We start from the raw sequence: 22704 nt of genomic DNA, 5'->3' as shown, positions 1-22704 counted from the left end.
AAATAAAATAATGGATATAGAACATCAAGGCAAAAAAATCATGTAGAGGGAGAATGAAGCCCTGGAGGGAGCACATTAACAGAAAATTATGAACCACTGTGCTGCTCTGTTGGGAGTAGGAGGTAGGGAAGCAGAATGGAGAGGAGCGTGGAGAGCCAAACCAGGAAATTGACATTGACATATAGCTAGACTACATCTTTTACTCAGACTTTACCTAATAACAATATTTTAAAAATTAAAGTGTTAGCACTTCAATAGTGATGCATATGTAAATCAGGTATGATTGCTAAGGGTCTATGTGGCTTATCATTCAGAAATAACTTCAGCGCTGCTGTGAGCATGTATTAACCTTTGTAAGTACATTTCCTGGTTTTGACAATGCACTAATAACATAATTGTAGGTGTTTCTTAGGAAGAAATCACTTTAAAAAAATGCAATAATCCAAGTTAGAGTCGAATTTTAACCCAAAATTTAATTAATTTTAAATTAATTAAATTTAAAATCCACAGATTGAAAGGATTTATGATAACACACATACAGTCATATTATTCTCACAAAATTGTTTAATTTCAGAGGTAAATAAAACAATTTCCTGTAAGTATTCTGAAAATAAAGACATATTTTAAAAAGATATTAAAGTGAAGTGAAGTTGCTCAGTCATATCCGACTCTTTGCAATCCCATGGACTGTGTAGCCCACCAGGCTCTTCTGTCCATGGGGATTCTCCAGGCAAGAATACTGGAGTGGGTTGCCATTTTCTTCTCCAGGGCATCTTCCTGACCCAGGGATCGAACCTGGGTCTCCCACACTGCAGGCGGATTCTTTACCATCTGAGCCACCAGAAAATCCCTAAAAAAAGATATTAAATGAAAATGCCAAATATAAGCTTCTTAGATCCATGTTTAGGTATCATCATCATCCCAATTAAATTAATCACCAGAGTTTTTAACTGATGAAATGATTCTAAAATTCACTTAACTCTAAAGGAATATATTAACAGAAAGAATATGTGAGAAGATAGTAAATAATTTGTAAGAAAAGAATATTGAGAAGGGATTCATCTTTCCTTCTAGTAAAACCTACTATAAAGTGACAACAAGTAAATCAATGTGGTGTTGATGGCAATGTGGCAAAAATAAGCAGGTCAATAAAACAGAAGAAACAGTTCAAAATCAGATTTGGTATTTATTATATGATATAAAAAAAATCAGTGGGAAATTGACGGATTTTTCAACAGATAGTTTTGTTATGACTGATTAACTATTTGTGTGTGTGTATGTGTGGAGGGGTGTTATTTAGAACCTCATTCTACAGCACATAACGAAATCCATACCAATAGATTAGGATTAAATAATTCATGTTTAAAATATCAAACCATCAAAAAAAAAAAGAAAATATAGATTTTAATCCCTTCTGGTCTCTAAGTTTAAATGCAATGGAAGGGAGTTCCCTAGTGTAGACCAGCGCTTTCACTGTCATGGCCTGGGTTCAGTCCCTGGGTAGGGAACTAAGATCCCACGAGCCAAGTGGTATGGCCAAATAAATAAATAAATAAAATTTGTTTGAAAGCAAGGAAAGAAGTCATTAGAGAATAGATAGGATCACATACATTTAAATTTTATGCATATCTAAAATGCCATATGTGTGCTTAGTCACTCAGTCGTATTCGACTCTTTGTGTCCTCATGGACTGTAGACTGCCAGGCTTCTCTGTCCATGGGGATTCTCCAGGCAAGAATACTGGAAGGGGTTGTCATGCCCTCCTCCAGGGGATCTTCCCAACCCAGGATTGAATCCAGGTCTCCTGCATTGCAGGCGGATTCTTTACCGACTGAGCCACCAGGGAAGCCCATAAATACTGGAGTGAGTAGCCTATCCCTTCTCCAGGAGATCTTCCTGACCCAGGAATCAAACTGAGGTCTCCTGTATTGCAGGTAGATTCTTTACCAGCTGAGCTACCAATACTACCACAGATTTAGGGTGAGGACTTCAGGCTGTGTGACTTTGTTCTGATTGGTGGGTGGTGAGATAACTGGGCGGTGTTCCAGGAATCTTGTGCTCAGCTTGAAGTTACCATCCCACCTGGGTAGGATCCTTAGTTCCTTCACTCAGTTGTGTCTGACTTTCCATGACCCCATGGACTGTAGCCCGCCAGGCTCCTCTGTCCATGGGATTTTCCAGGCAAAAATACTGGAGTGGGTTGCCATTTCTTTCTCCAAGGGATCTTCCTGAGCCAGGGATCAAATCCAGGTCTCCCACATTGCAGGCAGACTCTTTACTGCCTGAGCTACCAGGGAAGTCCAAAACAATGCTATAAACAATACTAAAATATGAGTTGTAAAAGCTACCTGCAGTGAAAATACCTAGTAAGTGGTTAATGTTTTTTTATAAAGCACTCATAGAATCAACTTCAAAAGACAGGCATTGATTATCCACTACAGAAGAAATTGAACTGGCTATTAAATATGTGAAAAAACTGTTTCATTAATAACCAAAGAAACACTGATTTTTAGAATTCCAGTAACATGTTGATTTTTCAAGTTAGTGGTTAAAAAGTTAACTTGCTTAATGTTACAGTTGGGGTAGTAAGAAGATAGCCATTCTTAGATATTGTTGATGAGGTACAAATCTGGACAATTTTTTGGACAAGAAACTGGGTAATTTCAAAGAGCTTTAAAGATGCTGCTCTTCTCTTGCCCAATAATTCTATTTTTAGGATTCTTTCTCAAGGAAATTCTAAAAAATATATACCATATCTCAACCCCATGTTCAACCCCATGTTATGTATTATACAAAAATGGAAGGTACTAAATGTTTAATGTAATGATTAAGTAAATTACAGTCCATGACATTAATGTAGTTTTTAGAAATTAAAATGTGGGCATGTATGAGTAATTATTCAAGTATTTTTAGTCATTTGCTCATTGAAATCTCACTATAAGGGTACTGGATATCTTCTCCTGGCCTTCCAGGTGTACTCACCATTTTTCTCTAGCCTATTATATCCCTTGAAGGCTGACTTGTATGAAGTGCATCAACAGGTTTCCTTGCCTTCTAGCTTCTGGTTGTCTTAGGTCAATGGAGAGAATCAGCAGGAGATTGTTGAAGAGTGAGAGGTAGGGGGTTTATGTGTCCTGGATCACTCTCTCTGGGCTTCCTGTGGGCTGACTGCCTTTCAGAACTAAAGATCACAGCTGGTATCAGGCAACCCTTCCCAAACACCTCTTTCCCCAGGTTCTGATTACTGCTGTCTACTCCTACCCCTTTATAGTGATGTCACCAGGCTGGAGGTACTGTGCAATTCCTTGTGGTTTTTCTCCATCTTCCCATATTTTTTATTTTTAAAATAAAGTCATCTGTACTACTTTTTTTGGGCTGCACTGCAAGGCATCAGTCAGTCAGTTCAGTTGCTCAGACGTGCCCGACTCTTTGTGACCCCATGGACTGCAGCACGCCAGGCTTCCCTGTCCATCATCAACTCCCAGAGCTTGCCCAAACTCATATCCATTGAGTTGGTGATGCTATTCAACCATCTCATCGCCTATTGTCCCCTTCTTCTGCCCTCAATCTTTCCCAGCATAGGGGTTTTTTCCATTGAGTCAGTTCTTCTCATCAGGTGGCCAAAGTATTGGAGCTTCAGCTTCAGCATAAGTCCTTCCAATGAATATTCAGGACTGATTTCCTTTAGGATTGGCTGGTTTGATCTCCTTGCAGTCCAAGGGACTCTCAAGAGTCTTCTCCAAAACCACAGTTCAAAAGCATCAGTTCTTCGGCACTCAGCTTTCTTGATAGTCCAACTTTCATACCCATACATCAATACTGGAAAAACAATGGCCTTGACTAGATGGGCCTTTGTCAGCAAAGTAAGGTCTCTGCTTTTTAATGTGCTGTCTAGGTTGGTTATAGCTTTTCTTCCAAGGAGCAAACGTCTTTTAATTTCATGGCTGCCGTCACTATCTGCAGTGATTTTGGAGCCCCCAAAATAATGTCTCTCACTGTTTCCATTGTTTCCCCATTTATTTGCCATGAAGTGATGGGACTAGATGCCATGATCTTAGTTTTTTGAGTGTTGAGTTTTAAGCCAGCCTTTTCACGCTCCTCTTTCACTTTCATCAAGAGGCTCCTTAGTTCTTCTTCGCTTTCTGCCATAAGGGTGGTGTCATCTGCATATCTGAAGTTACTGATATTTCTCCCAGCATTCTTGATTCCAGCTTGTGCTTCATCCAGCTCGGCATTTCACATGATGCACTCTGCAAATAAGTTAAACAGCCTTGACATACTCCTTTCCCAATTTGGAACCAGTCTGTTGTTCTATGTCCAGTTATAACTATTGCTTTTTGACCTGTGTACAGATTTCTCAGGAGGCAGGTAAGGTGGTCCGGTATTCCCATCTCTTTAAGAATTTTCCACAGTTTGTTGTAATCTACACAGTCAAAGGCTTTAGCCTAGTCGATGAAGCAGAAGTAGACGATTTTCTGGAATTCTCTAGTTTTTCTATGATCCAGAGGGTTCTAGCAACTTGATCCCTGGTTCCTCTGCCTTTTCTAAATCCAGCTTGTACATCTGGAAGTTCTCAGTTCACATACTGTTGAAGCCTAGCTTGAAGAATTTTGAGCATTACTTTGCTAGAATGTGAAATGAGTGCAATCGTGTGGTAGTTTGAACATTCTTTGGCATTGCCCTTCTTTGGGACTGGAATGAAAACTGACTTTTTTCAGTCCTGTAGCCACTGCTGAGTTTTCTAAATTTGCTGGCATATTGAGTGTAGCACTTTCACAGCATCATCTTTTAGGATTTGAAATAGCTCAACTGGAATTCCATCATCTCCACTAGCTTTTGTTCGTAGTGATGCTTCCTAAGGCCCACTTGACTTTACATTCCAGGATGTCTGGCTCTAGGTGAGTGATCACACCATGTGGTTATCTGGGTCATGAAGATCTTTTTTGTACAGTTCTTCTGTGTATGCTTGCCACCTCTTCTTAATATCTTCTGCTTCTGTTAGGTCCATACCATTTCTGTCCTTTATTGTGCCCATCTTTGCATGAAATGTCCCCTTGGTATCTCTAATTTTCTTGAAGAGATCTCTAGTCTTTGCCTTTCTATTGTTTTCCTCTATTTCTTTGCAATAATCCCTGACAAAGGCTTCCTTATCTCTCCTTGCTATTCTTTGGAACTCTGCATTTAAATGGGTATATCTTTCCCCACTGTGGGATCTTAATTTCCCAACCAGGGCTTGAACCCTCCCCGCCCCTGCATCAGAAGTCAGAGTCTTAATCACTGGACTACTGGAGAAGTCCCTTCCCATATCTTTTAAAATATTTCCTTTTTGAAACTCTCTCCAAATGAGGTTTGCTGTTTTCTGCAGAAACCTTGACGGATACAACAACTTAAGAGATACTATGGCTGAGATAGGCAGAGAGAAATTAAGTAATTTGCCCAAGGTCCCAAAGGGAGGAAATGATACTTGTAGGATATGTCACAATTATTTATGTATCTATCTTAAACTAACTTGTATTTTTTATTAGAAAAGGTAAGCATAATATTCAGTACAAATAAGCAAAATGAAGAGAGAAAATACATTTCTGCCCATCTATTCCATCCATTATATATTTAATAAGATTCCCACATTTTTATCTCCAGTCAAATTCCTACATTGAGCCTCAGGCTTTATATTCAATTTCTTATTATATATGCTTCATTTGGATGTCTCAAAGACACTTGAAACTCAACATGTCCAAAAACAAGTTCTTTCATGATCTTCCAAATCCTAGCCACAATTTTACATGTAAATGTCTCTAGTATGTCCATATCTCTCCAGCTCCACTGCCACCACCCATTTTAGTCCAAGACACCACCATCTCTTTCTTTGGAGAACTCCAAACCTTGGTCTCCCTGTATCTATCCATCTACTCTTGTCCACTTCAATCTATTATTCACATGGCAGTCAGAGAGACCTTTTCAAAATTCAATCTAGTCATAGTGCCCCTTGCTTAAAACCAGGAAGTGGCTTCTACTGGTTTAGAATATAGATCAAGGATCTTATTTTGGCCCAGCTGATCTCAGCTGCTCTGCCTCCTGCACTTCTCTCCTTGCCAAAGCTCCATGGGTTGGCTTTCAGCTGCTCCAATGAACTATACTTCTTTCTACTATGGGGCCTCCTTGTTCTCTCTTTCTGGAACATTTTTACATAAACTGCCCCCCTACCCGGCAATGTTAACTTCCAGAATGGTGTAGACACTCTGACACTTTATCCCTATGGACCTTTCCAAAATAATATTTATCAGAGTTTGAATTGACACACCAAGCATGTGGTTTATTTCCTCCACAGATCCTCTAGTAAGCTGTATGTCAATGAAGGTCTCCAACTGTCTTGTGTTACCTGTGGATCCCAAGTACCTTGTTCCATGCCTAGCCCATAGTATGAAATGAAATATTTGAATGAAAATAATGCAGTGGGACTAATGAGAAAGTTGGACAGAATCATATTAGAAAGTGCTGAATTCTTTATTATTTCCTGTTTCTTTGCTTCCAAGTCTAAAAATGATACCAATTTAGTCATGCTTCAACTCCTTTACTAGAAAGTAAAAGCTATTAAAACTGGATAAAGAAAAAAATTAAATCTGTATTTTAGTTTCTTCAAGAATATACTATTTGATACGAATGGAGGTATCAGGGCAGGCGGGCATGCAAGAGAAATGTTTGCAAGTGCCAATAGATTTTTCATTAATTTCTTAGAGTTCTCAACATTTACTCTGAATTCATGTCAAAATTACATCTTTTTGAGGGCTCTAGTGATGACAAATCCGGCTCTAGGAGGATAAAGTGGAAATTTAAGGGATAAAACTAGCAAAACAAGAGACTGATTGCACAATAAAATACATGCACTTAATAGTCTTTACAGTTGAACCGGAAACAAGCTTTCTTTTTTTAAGTTGTTTCTGCGTTTTAGCCATTCATTGACCTTCGCTTTTAAACTGTATGTCCCACTTAATCTATGATATTGAGTTCTTAACTTTTTTGCCTACTTGCTTCAGTTTAAGAACTTCAGCTTGAAAAACCCTATAGACCACCAATAACTGCCAAATCTTCCCCTAGGGACACCTCCCACTGCGCCCCGCCCCCTCTCGAGGGAGGGACCGCGACTGCGCAGACCTCCCTGTGATGTCACAAAAGAGCCAAACCAGGTGGCGGGGAGTTGGGGGGGGGGCAGCCCTGCGACCAGCCTTTCAGGTCTGCTTCCTTCCCTAAGACCACCCCACTACCCCCGCCCAGTACTCCCCTTTTAGTTAAATCGTTAAGAATAAAAGCACCAGGTTGAATCTCAACGTGGCCACGCCCATACTCTCTTCAGGCCACACCCCCTACTTGGGTGGCGTCTCCCAGGCACCAACGGCAGGAGGGCTCCCACGCGCGGCGCGTTCAGGCGGGGAAGGCGGAGCCAGGCCTCTCCAGCGCCTAGTTTTTCAGCCCCATAGCGGGCCTGGCTCCCGGGGCTGGGCTCTAAGAGTGCCGATCCCGGCCAGCTTGAGCGGGAGAGGCGCGCGCCCCTGAGTGAGGGGCAAAAGAGAGTAGAACATCGCCCCCAGCCCTGCTCCTCCTCCCCTGCCCCGCGCTCCGGATCAATGAGCGCACCCAACTCGGCTGCCCCCTTCAGCAGCGGCCGCCGCGGCGGGAATGAGCGCGAGTTACAACGCTCGCCGGGAGTCGGAAACCTCCCGGCCCAGATCCCGGAGGCTGCCAACATCGCGGGCGTAGCCTCGTCCTCCTCTTCCTGGAACACCAGTTCAGAGTGGTTGACCTCCCACCAGCATTCCAGCTGCCTGTCGAACACGTCCACAGCGGCGGACGCCAGATACACCCGAGGCTTCAGCGCGCCCTCCCAACTCATCCCGGGTTTTGGTTTAAGAACTGACACAGGTCTCAGGGTTGGCATCTGGGGCTTTGGCACCCGCGGCCTGAACGACAGGGTCCGTATGTCTGCACTCCACCCGACCACCACAGACGAGGCCGCCTCGGCCTCTAACCCGGGCCCCAGCACCCCCCGGGTATCCGTACAAGGATCTGTCCAGCCCTCAAGGTCTCCCCAATTGCCCCTACATACCACCTTGCACTCAGCACCGGGCTCCACCCGGTTATCAATAGAAGAAACTCCTAGACCCACTAACACCTTCAGAGGGTCGGTGCAGGGGTCCATCTCACCCGTGAAGCCCGCCTTTATCAAAATATCGGCACCAGCTCCTCCACCACCCAATAACACACGCCCAGTGTCACTACTTGGATTAACCTCGCCCTCAGTATCCGGCTCCCCCTTGGGTTCGGTGCAAGGACCACCTACACCCAGTAACTCCCCCCCACTATCAGGACAAGAGTCCAGCCGTGTCTCCATGTCCGACTTCCAGCAGTTATCTGCAAGAAGATCTGCCCCACTCTCAGCCTTGTCCCGAGAGTCTGTACAAGGGTCTGCCCCGCCCTCGGTGGTCAGCTTTCCTGAGAGTTTGGCGCGAGGATCTATCGCGATTTCGGACTTCTCCCGTGTGTCGATTCAAGGGTCCCCCCCCACCCTCAGATCTTAGCACCCCTCGGAGTTCGATACCAGGACCTCTTAGTCCCGTGAACTCTCAAGTGTCCACACAAGAGTCCACTCAGCTCTCAGAGCAAAGTTACCCCCAGAGATTAGTGGAAGGATCGGCTCCACCTCCGGATTCCCCCGGGGTACCAGTACCAGGGGTCGCTCCGCCCTCGGCGCCCGGCTCCGCCCAGGAATCGGTGGAGGAATCGGCTCCGCCCTCGGGCTCCCCCCGAGACTCGGTAGAAAAGTCCGCTCCGCCCTCGGCCAGACCCACTCCTGTACCCACGCCCCAGGAGAACCGCAACCAGAGCATGGAGAGTCTGCAGAAGACGAGTGACGCGGGCCAGATGTTCGACGTAGTCGTGATAGGAGGCGGCATCTCAGGTCAGTGTGGACCGTCGCACTAGCTTGAGGGACCCTGGGCGGCCCAGTGTGGGGGACTTGCAGTCTGAAAGTGGCGTTTGGGGGCGGGGGTGGGGGGGTCCCCCTTGTGCGTGCGAGATTGCTACAGCTGCCGGGCCCCCGATCCTGCGAGGAGGGAATGGGATTGAGCCGGTGGTGTGACCTGGGGGAGGCAGGCACAGTAATTTTTACTACTACTACGAAATAATTAGCTCTTGCCGTGCAGTTGCATTTAGTAGTTTACGTGGATTTTCTCAGTCCTCAGCGGTCCTGTGAGGTGGGTACTCTATTCGTCCCTATTTTACAAAACCTAGAAACGGAGGTAACTCTGCGAAGTCACCTCACCCAGCTGGGAAAGTGACAATGGTTTTCTCTCACGAGAGACCCTTACTCCTAATTCCGGCGGTGGTTGTTCTGCCTTACTGATTTCACGCCCTTTGCCCCAAACAGAAGATCAGTTTATGGATTTTTGTCGTATCGAGGTAGTAATAGTGTTGTTCCAGTCCTGCTATTCTTTTTTTTTTTTTTTTAAGGTGGGGGCAGGGGGAGAAAGGTGGGCTCTTAGTTTTAACCTACTCCACCCCCCCTCTTTTTTTTTAGAACTCGCAGAAAGTGTAGGGCATTTATTGCTCAAAGGGAATCCCTCTGTGAAGCAGGGGCTGCGGGCAGATAAGGGAATGCCCTATTTGTGTCTTTCTTCACTGCCTGAATCTTGCGCTGTTATGAAGCAGCTGGCAAGCCTATGTTCCTCTAGTCTCAGCTTGGGTTTGTAGCTGACCAACTGAGTGGTGTAGGAAGTTTCCTCGGATCTTCCTGGAAACCTCATCATGATTGACACATCAAATTGCCACTTATGATGTCATAATTGGTAAAATGTTTGAAATTTAAGAATTGTGTTTCACATCTAGATAGAGCCCCACACTAGTCTGTCCACGACCTGGGAGGATGTTAATCATTTCTGAAATATACCTGCAGGATCTAATTTAGGAGGGAGAAATGAGGTGGGAGGGAGTAAGTAGGGTGCCTTCAAGTAGCCATTTTTATCTATAATCCTTTTGAAGAGACTCTGAACATGCTTACAGATGAATTTTGCTTGGAGATAGCTTTTGACTTGGCCTGTTTCTGGTAACATTCTTAACCACCAGGGAAGAGACTGACTTGAGCTATTGCTCTAACAACTCCAGTCAGGGCCAGCAAAAACACACATGTATGTCAGAGCATTAGGAAAGCAGATCTTGGTTGAGAGTATGAAAAAGTATTTCTCTTGTTTCCCTTCATTCATTTATTAGCTTATTTATTCATTCAGCAAACACTTGTTGAGTGCCTGCAATGAAGTGTTTCTAAAAGCCTGATTCTTGTATGCAAGCCTCCTAGATAAGCAATGTGATTGTTCATCACTGGAAAATAATGATGATGATAATGTGTTGTGTAAATTGACTTGGAGTTCCGTCTCTGTTCCCCATCTCCATATCATTCATATTTCACAGTTTAGGGTTCTTACTGTGATTTTATGCCTGTCTTCTTGTTCTAGTATCCCTTAAGGAGCATTTTGTCTTTTACTTTTTCTCTGCCTGATGACTGGCTCTTCTCCCTTACCATACTTTACTTGAAGTAGTTGGTCATGAACAGAATTGGATTTACCATGTAGCTGATGTAAGGTTCTACCGCCTTAGAACTGCAGGTGCCTTCTGGTTCTCATCCTAAAAAAATAACCAGTTTCATACTGAATCTTGTATTTGTAATTTTGCATTCTTTTTTTTTCCTTGAAGAGGCAACCAAATTATGTAAGCTTTAGGTTCCTCAAAATCTGGATCTTTCCATGGTCACTAAGAATTATTACTTTGTTCATTTCCACATTCAGGAAGAAGAGAGTATTTCTTGCATGGTAGTTCACACTCCTATTCCAGAACCCAACTTCCACTTCATCAGTGACAGTGGAAAAGGCACTGGGATTCCTTTAATATCATCTCTTATCAGTCAGATTTTATTTTAACACCAAAATTGACCAGAAACATTGCTTTCTGGCTGTGGTGTCTTGCCAGATGCTTCACAGCTAAAATGAAAGTAGATGTAAGTCTAGCTCAGGATAAATCCTGCACACGGACGGGGTGTTTCCCAAGCAGGTGAGAGGCGTTACTTCGCAATGGTTCTTGAGCTCTGAAACACTCATGTTTGTGTGTTCTTAGAAGTATCCCATGAGTTACTTAATAGTCCCCATATCAGTTTTAAATGCTTTTGGATATTTCTTAAAACTCGTCAGAACTGGCACATTTTAGTGTGCCACATATATACATACTTATAATATATGGCCAATACTTTGCATCTGCTGTGTTATTCCTGTTTAATAACAAAATAGCTCTCCAAAGCATACAAATCCTAAATTCCTCAAAAGCAATCCATATGCACGGAATTATCTTTCATTTTTTGTAACTATCTCTGCACAAAGAACAGCAACATCTTAATGTATCTCCCCTTTGTCATTAAAAATCATAGAACAGAGCATGTCTTACAGCCACAAGATCCCTTTTTCCTCCCACTCACCAATTAAATTGTATGTATTTAACTGAGAAGGGGCAACCCTTCCTACTCATTTGTAAGTAGTGTTATGGTATCTTCAGTATGCTCTGGCCCTTCATCCATCATCTGTCATCCATCACCAAGTCCTTTCTGGAACTTCTTTCATGCTTTCTGTGACATCATCAGATCCTGAATTTTTATCCTACACTGATTGCTCCTTTTCTAGTCCTTTCATTGGGCCCATATTCTTGCAACCTTCTGGTTTTGAAATGGCCTCAAGGAAGTTATTCATCACTTTGGGGCTCATATGCATTCTCCCCCTCTCTTTTCATTCCAGGACCTCACCTTTTGCTTTATCTACACAAAGCTCTGAAGTGTCTAGTTTAAATCCTTTGCTTTGTCCCAACTCCTGTACCATAGCTTGTCTGCTCTTGGATATTTATATTTCAGAGTTGACTGTCTTATTCTTACTTCATATTCAATGTGTTCCAAAGCCTCCTTGTCCTCCAACCCAGCTTCACTTACTCACTTCCTCGACTCTGTTCTTGGCACCACTATCCTTTCCATCATTTTGGGCACCCCTTCTGTTTTATCTTCTATAGCCAGTCAACAAATTCTTCTAACTCCTCCTTGGAGCTCTTTCCTCTCTTGTATGTCTCTGCCATCCCCAGGAAGGACCCTTAACCCCTTCGACTAACCAGGTTTTAACCATCTTCCTAATGACCACCATTTGGGGTCTCCCTTCATGTCCATCCCTTGTTTTTTTTTAAGTTTTTTTAAGACTTGATTTTTTAAAAATACTTCTTTCATCAGCTTGTTCTGCTCAAGACATTCAGTGGTCTATTGCCAGCCTCTCAAGCTCCCCTCCCCACCCCACACATGTGTCTAGTCTCACCTTGTTGGACAAGTAGCATTTCCCACCATCCCTAACATGGCTTTAGGCACACTGCTGTCATGTCTTCAGTGCCACACCATGTTCATTTTGTTCCTCTGGTCCTTCCCTGTTTTTTGTTTTTCTTAACACAGAAGTGCTTCTCTCTGAACATTTGCATCCTATCCATTCTTCAATACCCGATTAAAGCCCTTTTGCTTGGTCCTTTTGCCTCTCCTTGACTTTTCTCTCTTGTGGAGCTTGTAATCTATATCTGACCATTTGAACTTATTTTCTGTCCTATGTCTTGATGTTATTTTAAGGATAGCAGTTAAGTCACTGACTTTACATGCTAGTTCTTACGAACCAACACAGATAAAGCAAATGACAGAAATCCAGTGGTGTAAGGTTTTAAAATCTGCCCCTGGGAATTTCTGAATTAGCTCTCTTTAGGAAGAGAGAATAAAAGGGAAAGAGAGAAAAAAAAATCCCACCTCCAGGGCACAGCGAATACTTCAGAGTCTTTGGGCCAAAGGAGTTTTTAAAAGACAATCTAGTTCAGTCCCCTAAGATTTTAATCATCTCCACAGCATCTCCTGGCTATAGCTTTGAACAAACACATCTAGGGAAAGAGAATGCTGTACCCCTGAAAGCAGCTCATTATGAGCAGGGGTGGCTGTGGGGCCTGGAAACTCGTTCAAGCATTTTGGGAGCTGCTGCCATATGCCTACCAGACCACAAGGCTAGAGGTAGATAAAGAGGAATAACAAGTGTCCCAGCTCACACAGTGCCCCACCCTCTTGTGAGCAGTAACCAAGTGAGAAAATAATTGACATTCATACAATAAGAGAAATATTAATATTATGAATCTGAACAAAATGCCAGGACCTTGAGAGATAAGTAGGATTTTTAACAGGTAGAGATAAGAGGATAGAAAAAAGACATACCAGAGAGTCCAAAGGAGTACAGAGTCAGGAAGCCCTAAGCCACCTATGAGCAATGTTTAATTTAAACGCATGATAAGAGTTCCAGGGAAGGAAAACTGTTGCCTGCTGTGCCTCTAGTGATGTGATCCTGGTAGTCGCTGAGGTCACCCTAGTGTGTCACGTCTGCCCCCTTGGTTAGCCAGGACACAGTGAAAGCACTTTCACCATAACACTGGATAGTCCTGGGTGATTAGAGTCTTTCCATGTTTTGTTTTGTTAGATTAAATTTCAAGTGTCTTGTAGAGAGAGGTATTTCTAAATAGTGACTAAGCAACAGAACCTCCCTATATTTATATCCACAGACTGAGCTCCAGTAAAAGACTTGAGAGCACTAGCCACTCAGAACATTGTGCTGTGTAAGAGCAGCAAGGATGAAATCTTTCTTATCACTGGAGACAGAAAGTCGTTTCGCAAGAAGATTGACTAATGTTCTGAATCCTGCCAGCAAGTCCACAACATACCACAGTTTCCCTTTTTGTTGAACTACACCACCATGAAGAATCATTTCTGCTAGCAGTGTTTTAGGCATTTTAACCCAGAACTTGGCAGCACATACTGTATGGTTTTGTAGTGATTAAGAAAAGCTTACAGTAAAAGATACGTCACTAAGTTTCCATGCCTTGGTTATTTACTCTGTGGTTTGTTGCAACTTAAGCATTCATTTTCTGCCTCTCAGGACCACTTCTTGGCCCCTATTTTTTTTTTTCCTCTAAGCTAGAATTCTTTGACTTTATTAACTTTTGATGGTGAACAAAGAATACAAGAATTAAATTTATTTGATTCTGATTTTTTGATGTCTTCATGGTTGAACGAGTTTTGGGATTTATCTGACATTTAATGGGCAGTTTTAGCATTTGTCCAATACTAATTTATATGAATCTATACATAATTCTTGGCTATTTAGCAATAGATCTAAGGACTTCCCTGGTGGTTTAGTGGTTAAGACTGCGCTTCCACTGCAGGGGGCATGGGTTTGATCCCTGGTTGGGGAACTAAGATCCTACATGCTGTGGCATTGCCAAAAGGGAAAAACAAACAAGCAAAAAACCCAAACAAACATAAAACAATAGATCTAAGTATAATATAATTATAGAAGTATAGTATAACTATAGTATAATTGGATCACAGAGACTAGTAGTTGAGAAAAGGAAATGTGGAAGTCTGTTATTGGCAAATATCGGGTCATGCAGCCTTTGTGTAGGTGTGACATACACATATTTTACATATGATAAATCTGGCCAGTATTTAAATGCAGGTATACTCCCCAAAACTGAAATAATATTGCAGTTTCATATCACATACAGGGGTTTGCAAGAGTATAGACATCCAATTGGCACTGGTTTGAAAACGACACTTGCATGTATGAAGTGAAGTGAAGTTGCTTTAGTTGTGTCTGACTCTGTGACCCCATGGACTATAGCCTGCCAGGCTCCTCCATCCATGGAATTTTCTAGGTGAGGTATTAGAGTAGGTTGCCATCTCCTTTTCCAGAGGATCTTCCTGACCCAGGGGTCGAACCTGGTTATCCTGCATTGCAGGCAGACTCTTTACCGTCTGAGCCACCAGGGAATTCCTTGCATGTATGAGATAGATGGATTTCATAATATCAGTTACTTTTCATTTTAAATTCAAGTGTTTAGAACTGCATAAAATGAATGAAAAGAAGTCAAGTTACATTTTAAATGCTGTAAGTGTTTGAGACAAGTTGATTACTAGGACTGTTTTATCCTTTTATTTGAAAAATGTTTTGCAGTTTTACCAGCAATTTGTGTTTTCCTTTGGATGATCTGTTTTTTATTCTCTTGTCATCTAGCCTTATGAATTAAGGCAGCTTAACATCTTTGAATCACAGTTCTGTCATCTGTAAAATTAAAGGTTGGATTAAGTTATGCATGATCTATCTTCCAGTATCTTTTTCAATATAGTTGGTTCAAGGGTCTGTCTTCAGCTTTCTCTTTTGGACCCCTTCTTCAAAGCTTTTTTTTTTTTTTTTTTCCTTCCTTGTTGTATTTTGGAAATGGTTTTCATCATTCTTCATATTGATATCCTACTCTAACTTAAATCAGTATTTGGGTCTTTCTTCCAGATACTCATTCACACTGTCCATCACCAACTCCCAGAGCTTGCCCAAACTCATGTCCATGGAGTCAGTGATGCCATCCAACCATCTTATCCTCTAATACCCACTTTTCCTCTTGCCTTCAGTCTTTCCCAACATCAGGGTCATTTCCAATGAGTCAGTTCTTTGCATCAGGTGGCCAGAGTATTGGAGTTTCAGCTTCAGCATCAGTCCTTCCAATGAATATTCAGGACTGATTTTCTTTAGGATTAACTGGTTTGATCTCCTTGCAGTCCAAGGGACTCTCAAGAGTCTTCTCCAATACCACAGTTCAAAAGCATCAATTCTTCGGCACACAGCTTTCTTTATGGTCCAATTCTCACATCCATACATGACACTGGAAAAACCATAGCTTTGACTATACAGACCTTTGTTGGCAAAGTAATGTCTTTGCTTTTTAATATGCTGCCTAGGTTGGTCATAGCTTTTCTCCCAAAGAGCAAGCGTCTTTTAATTTCATGGCTGCAGTCACCATCTGCAGAGATTTTGGAGCCCAAGAAAATAAAGTCTGTCACTGTTTCCATTGTTTCTCCATCTATTTGCCATGAAGTGATGGGACTGAATGCCATGATCTTACTTTTCTGAATGTTGAGGTTTAAGCCAACTTTTTCACTCTCCTCTTTCACTTTCATTAAGAGGCTCTTTAGATCTTCTTCACTTTCTGCCATAAGGGTGGTGCCATCTGCATATCTGAGGTTATTGCCATTTCTCCTGGCAATCTTGATTCCAGCTTGTGGTTCATCCAAATAGAACAGTGAACCTGCCTATTTTGAAAAGAAAGAACTTGGGGAGAGAACATTGGTGAAGAAAATGGAAGGCTGTGGTGGTCAATGTGATTTTTAAATACTAATATTGGTATTTACAGATTTTATGTATTGAATTGAAACCATCAGTGTTAAATATACATTTCAATTTAATATGCATTTGTAATAACAAATAAGGTCATTGGTCATTGAAGGCATCTGACAAAATTCAGACCCAAATGGAAGAGTTAAGTTATGTTAGTCCATTTATCTATCCAGTGACCATGTGAGGCTTAGGACCCCTCTATGTAGCAGGGATTACAACTATGATCCTGAAGTACCCTTGATGTTTGAGGCTAGTTCAGTGGTGACACAAAAAGGAGAAGGAAATGACAGGCAGGGAAGTGTTTCATGGTGGAAATAATGCTTGACAGAAGTGCTGTGGATCTTTGATGAATTCTGAAATGTAACAAGAATGACCTTTCAGGTGACTCTTTTTTCAGATTAAATTAATGAACTGTTAGCTGTGGCCTAAGTTAAAAACCTTTTTCTTGCATGTCCTGCATGTATTCTTCACTCATTTATTTATTTATTCAGTAAATATTGATTGAATGCTCAATATGTGCTTTGAATGAAATTTATGGTTTTAGCTTTTTTCTTTCTTTGGGAACATTGCTTCTAGAACTTCAGTATGAACTGATGTTTGATTGTACTTTTTTCCTTGTAGTATTTGATCCAAGAGTCCAAAAGTGCCATTATGTAAGAATTCATTGGTCAGAGAACACTTCACTGAATAATAGAAAATTAATAAAATATTTAATATGTGATGTACACTATACACATTCATAGGTGGTGATGAACGTCAAAGTTGAAGAAAAATCCCACTTTAATAAATAAACAGGAAGAACTAGGAGAGCCAGCAGAACATAAACAATAGCTACACTAAAGCTTTGCTTCAACCCTTAGCTTGTGCTCTAGGCGTTGTCCACTTGGGACCCTGCTTAGGTGAGTTTATTACTAAATATTTGCCAATATTTTAAGAAATGAAACCAAGATTTCTCAAAGTGTATTTTTTTAGATGTGATTTTTTTTTAGGCAAAAGGTGGAGAAATGCTAAGTTAAATGAGTCTCTTCAATGCAGGACTTATCAGAGCCTTTAGTATGCTAGCATGCATCATACATTTCCCAGAAGGATAAACAGCCTATGTCCCAACTTCCATGACCATTGATACTTTACCCCAGAGTATCTTGAAGACTAGTATTCCGTAAAACATTTTGGAATTGCTTCCTAACCATAGTGCATCCTAGTACACAGAATCTGAGTACAGCACTATGGAGTGCCCCTGAGTGTATTTTCAGTTTCAGTGAAAGAATGGGGCAAATAATGAATTAAAGGGTAATTGCATTCCCTAAGTTGGGTGAGATCCATTTATCTAAAGTGAAGATGAATGCTGAACAATAATCAAATAAATTAGGACTGTCTAGACAACCAGTCTGTCGAATTGAGGGCAAATTAAAGTTAATTGCTAGTTTTTATCTGTTTATCATTTGAGACAGTTCTGTCTTTTTTAGCTTATCAAAGGGATTAGAAGATTTGGCATTTTCAAAAGCAGATAATTATTTCTCTGAAAGGAAGCACAAAATGCAGGTAGATATAGATAGATAGGTAGGTAGATAGATAACAAGAATGGTTTTATCATGTATATGTATGTAGAAAATGTACTAGTAGTATTAAGAATCTCTTAACTTACCTGGGCATAAAGGTTTAAATGACCAGGCACTCTATCCTTGTCAGTCTTTCTTAGTTGCTTGAGATAAATATAATCTAAGTAGCTTTGGAAACTTGCCTGTTGCCCTCATACAGGTGAGCACGGTTTTGTTTTCTTGGTATGTAGTTCCTCTGTTCATTGCAACAAGCGTTTGAGCACCTGCAACACAGCAGGCTCCATTCCAGGGATGCAAAGGTGTATAACACACATTAGACACTAGTCAAGAGGCAGATCTCTGGGCAGGAGGTTACGTTGCCTTGGACAAGGGCAAAGGGCCACAATGGTTTGGACAAGAGTGGCTATGACTGCAGTGGTGGGAAGCAGCAGATGTATAGAGAGTGCCAGGTGGTGATGTGTGATAAGGAAAAAATACAGCAGGGTAACAGATTGTGAGAGATGATCACTTGTCCATACTGAAAGTGGGGTCACTGGACATTTTTCATGAGGAATATGCTACATTTCAAGGTTTATTCTAATCATTTGTTATAGAAGGAAAATCAATAATTGAACTGGAAAGGGTAGCACAAGTCAAATGGACAAATTTCATCTTTTCCTAATGTGAATGTACTTGAAGAAGTAAGGTAAAAGAAAGGGCCCTTGGTGAGGAGGTAGAGAAGGCAGGTATGAAGCTAGGTTCCACGGTTACAGATTTATAGCCCAGGAAGCAAAGGGCCATTTCCTCAAAGGCTTCGTTGCTGATATTAATTCCTTCTCCAGGTGTGCTGTGTGGCTTAAATCATTTCCTATTCCATTTCTATGGGGAGGAGCCATCTCAGGACATCAGAGGCACTGCTGAATCTGTGGAAGCACGGTTTCCATGGGCAGTGGCTGTAAGAAGCTGCAGGTTGGTTTGAGGTTGCTATGGCAACACTGATGCTGGCTGCATACATCATCTCACCCAGGCTTTCCTTATCTAATAACCAGGATTAACAATTGCCTGAACTCTCATATGAGGTGTGCTTTTAGCAGACTTGAGTTTTTTTTAAGCCTCTCTAATAAATCCATTAACCTATTTTATTTTGGTTTCTCTAAAACCCAAATGGTTGAAGAGAGAGAAACCAGAAAAGAAATTGTATTGTTTTAAGCTCATCATCCTTATTTAAAATACTTAATTGCAAAGTGATTAAAGATTCCCTTCTGCCGTTTTCTCTTTTTTGGGATTTTTGCATTTTGAAACTGATCAGATCCTTATATACATAATAGGGCTTTAACAAACTCTGCATTTAGCTTCTCCACAGAAGACTACTGTCACAGAAGACCTACTACTGTGACAGAAAACCACTGGAAATGTGGGAGTTTGGGGTGCTTTCCCTCCTAATGAACTTGGTTTGCCATGATTTGGGAGAGGAAGAGCTCTTGGTGCAGGTGCGGAAATATTTTACCAGTGCCCCCCTTAGATCTCTTTCTTCAGACATGCCCATGGGAGGTTCACAGGTTAGACACTAGGACACTTAAGAGTCTAGGATATCAATGAATCTCATACACTTGCAAGTTCAATAGATTGCCTCTGCAAGATTTGTTTTTCCTTGCCATCTCTGACAGGAGTCCAGGAATCTATAGGTCTAACAGCATGTGTTGGAGCCAGCTTCTACTGTCTTGAAAGGACTGAGCCTGATCAAACATATGTCTTCCCAGTTTCACGTTCAGTGATATCACACTGGTAGCTTGTAATCACACTGGTGATTCCAAATCAGCCATGATGAGAGTGTATATATATCATGGAGATACAAATGTTGCAAATCAAGTGTCCTCTCCATGGCCTGAGGCCAGGGATGGTTGTTAACCATTTACTAGCCTACCACTATTAAAACCCTTTTCCCTATCTTGAAGGTGGGGAGGGGTGCCAGGAGAGGTGGGTGGGAAGCTGGCTTCTTTTATTGCCCTAGTTTTCATGTGGCCATTAAATTATAGAAAATGAATGACAGGAAGAGCTATCATGCACAATACTCTTAGCTTTGGCAAACCTGTGTATCTCTGGAACAAAATGAAATAGGTTTAATATGACATTTTCTCTTTCTATAACAAATATGAAAATAAAAAATTTGATTTTAAAATTTATTTTTAGTAGCTACATTGTATTTGATAACTTATCTTCAGACTTAAAAATCTTTTCTTTTCTAACAATTTTATCCCATTTATCAAAAAAAAAAAACCCAACTTCTATTTATTGATTTTGAAATATATGTCAAAAGCTCTTAAACTAATCTGTGGAGTTGACATTTGAGAGATGATTTTTTCCCATAGGTGATTATTGAATTTTGTAGTGATGAGGGGAGGGTAGAATGCATAGTAATTACACAGAATAAGGACAAGAAAAGAATTCAGAAATATAACTGAACACTTATACCTTGAAGCAGGCATTATTTTAGTGTTTTTCTCCCCCATTCAAATCAACAGACAGTAGTTGATATATTAGAAAAAACCCTTCTGGACCACAAGTGTTTGCCTGTGCTTTATTTATGACTTAACCGAGCTATTTATTCAAAATTAGTTATTAGTTATTATTCAAAAGTAAATTTTCTAATGGCATCTTGACTGTATTTTCATATTCTGTATTTTCTAGCTTTAAATTATCATGGAAGTTCTTTATCAGAGTCTTCACAGTAAATATGCAAACTGAAACTTTCACTCCCCACCCTCAATTTATTCAGCATCTTAGAAAGTGTATTTTTTAAAATGACTTAAATCTTTCCCTTTAAAATTCCAAGGCCTTGTTTTGCCTAAAGTTTTACTTTCATTTTGGGTTTGAAGGATTTGTTAACAAAAGAAACCACTTGTTATACATGAATAAAGAATTTCAATTTTTAATAGAAGTTTATTTAACTTAATTTCAATATACAGTCATTTAAAGGAAAGGTATAGAAACAGTAGAAATAACAGTGTATACATCACCAAATTGGGCTGAAACCTGCATCTAGACTTGAACAGCTCCGGGAAGCTCCAAGTAACAGCAATCTGGAGTCCCAGTTGGGAAAAGGGTCCAAGCCGGTGCCTCCATCCCACTGGCGAGACTTTAGATTGCAGCTTTGGGGGTCCTGCTTATAACCCTAGGCCACAAACTGGTATTATCATCAGTTTGCATGCAAAAATGCAACTCTATTTTTTTTAACTTTTACAATGCTGTTTATTTCATCTTGTGAGTCACAAGATTCCTTAAATTCTGGGGCCTGGCTAGGTCCCCAGGGGCCTAAGGAATTCCAAGACCTACTCTCTTTCTTATCTATAAAGTGCCGCTTGACTTGCTGATAACAATTGGTGTGTTTATAGGCAGACATGTAGTCCAAACAGGATCAGAAGTTGGTCAGAGGCCTGCTCCCCTACTTCTGAAGCCTGAAGAAGACTGCTTCCATTTTAATTTCCCAAACAGACCTTTTGAAAACCATTTTTTCTGGAATCTCTTTGAAAGGTTGTAAACATGTTACTTATTTCTCGAACTAAGAGCTCAAACTTTTTTGGCCCTTGCTGAGATAGGGCTAATCATTTTCCTGTAATGTAGAAACCTTGCCCCCAACCCCAAGCTTTTTAATTTTGTTTATATCCTTAAATGCCAAAGTGCAAAATGACCTTTGTTACTGGTGTGCTCATTTGTCCTGGCTCAGCTAGCCCTGCTTCCCCCACCTCCTTTAGTCTCTGGAGTAGTGTTTATTTACTACTGTCACTGAACCCCACTCATCAAGCTTGTTTAGAATTACACATTAGATTCTACTTTATTGAGGCTCCAGCTTTATAAGTTAGGGTGTAAGAAATAAAAAATTTTCACTTTTTAGGAGACTTTGTTGTGGGCATATCAGGCACTTGGTTTCCTTATTGGGAATATGGGGGTAATAAAATCTATTCTGAAGAAAGACTGAAAGGCAACAGGAAAGGCACCTGAAATTGATCTGTAGGATGTGAAGCACTAAACCAACTGTCAGGCTGCCTCTGGGGGCATGATTGCTACAGGTCCCAACAGCTGCTGGAATTCAGAGCCACCTCTGCTTCTCCTTAGGAAGCATGCAGAGGGCAAGTTCCTCCTCCCTTAGAAGAGGAGCTAATCAAGTAATTTTAGCAAACCCAAGGGTGTTTTTATTAATCTAATTGGTTTATGGTTAGATTGATTAAGGGGAACTGGGAAAAAATTAAACTTTTTGCGTCTGAGTTTCTCTGCTTTTCAATATAGAGCAGTGCTTTGAGCCTAAAAAATGTTCATATCTTTTGACCTAGTAATCTCCCTTCTAGGATGTAATCCTACAGAAATAAACATAACAAAGATTTATGCATAAATATGTTTTTCATCACACCTTCATCCTTTTTCTTTTCTTATGATGGTCAGCAGAAGAGGCCTTTGGCTCTGTCCCAGAAAACACATTGTACCAAAGTTTGCAGACATTGGCTCACATTTATTTAAACTGTCACGGGATGCCTTTTTTTGTGAGCAGATTCCAAATATTTGTTGCATATTTAAATCTTGGATGGATGTCAGTAATGCAACGGTACATTGTACTTGAAGGAGTCAAAGGTGCATACAAACATTAGCAGAGAGCAGCACTGGATATTATGGTTTAGCTTTCCTGCATTTTAGATCTTACAGACGCAAACTCATCCTTGATTCTGGGTATGTATATTTTATACCATTCTCTGTATCAACAAAATACCATGTCAGTCTGGGTCCTCTGAGAGCAGACATCAAAACAGAACTAGCCATGTTTAGAAGTTTATTATAGGAAAAGCTGGTGAAGGATAAAGGGG

General features: G+C 41.0%; 1 protein-coding gene across 1 annotated transcript in view; it reads left to right on the top strand.

The window, feature by feature from the left end:
* The first annotated feature begins 8713 nt into the window (after positions 1 to 8713).
* MAOA (monoamine oxidase A) overlaps positions 8714 to 22704 on the top strand; it is a 76815-nt gene continuing 62824 nt past the window's right edge. The window contains exon 1 of the mRNA XM_055563005.1: positions 8714 to 8953. Coding sequence (XP_055418980.1) covers positions 8881 to 8953 — 73 coding nt within the window. The 5' untranslated portion in view covers positions 8714 to 8880. The remainder of the gene's footprint in view (positions 8954 to 22704) is intronic.

This window comes from Bubalus kerabau, chromosome X, assembly GCF_029407905.1.
Source record: "Bubalus kerabau isolate K-KA32 ecotype Philippines breed swamp buffalo chromosome X, PCC_UOA_SB_1v2, whole genome shotgun sequence".
Taxonomy (NCBI): domain Eukaryota; kingdom Metazoa; phylum Chordata; class Mammalia; order Artiodactyla; family Bovidae; genus Bubalus; species Bubalus kerabau.
Note: the sequence above shows the minus strand (reverse complement) of the source record. Positions and strands in the feature narration are given on the sequence as shown.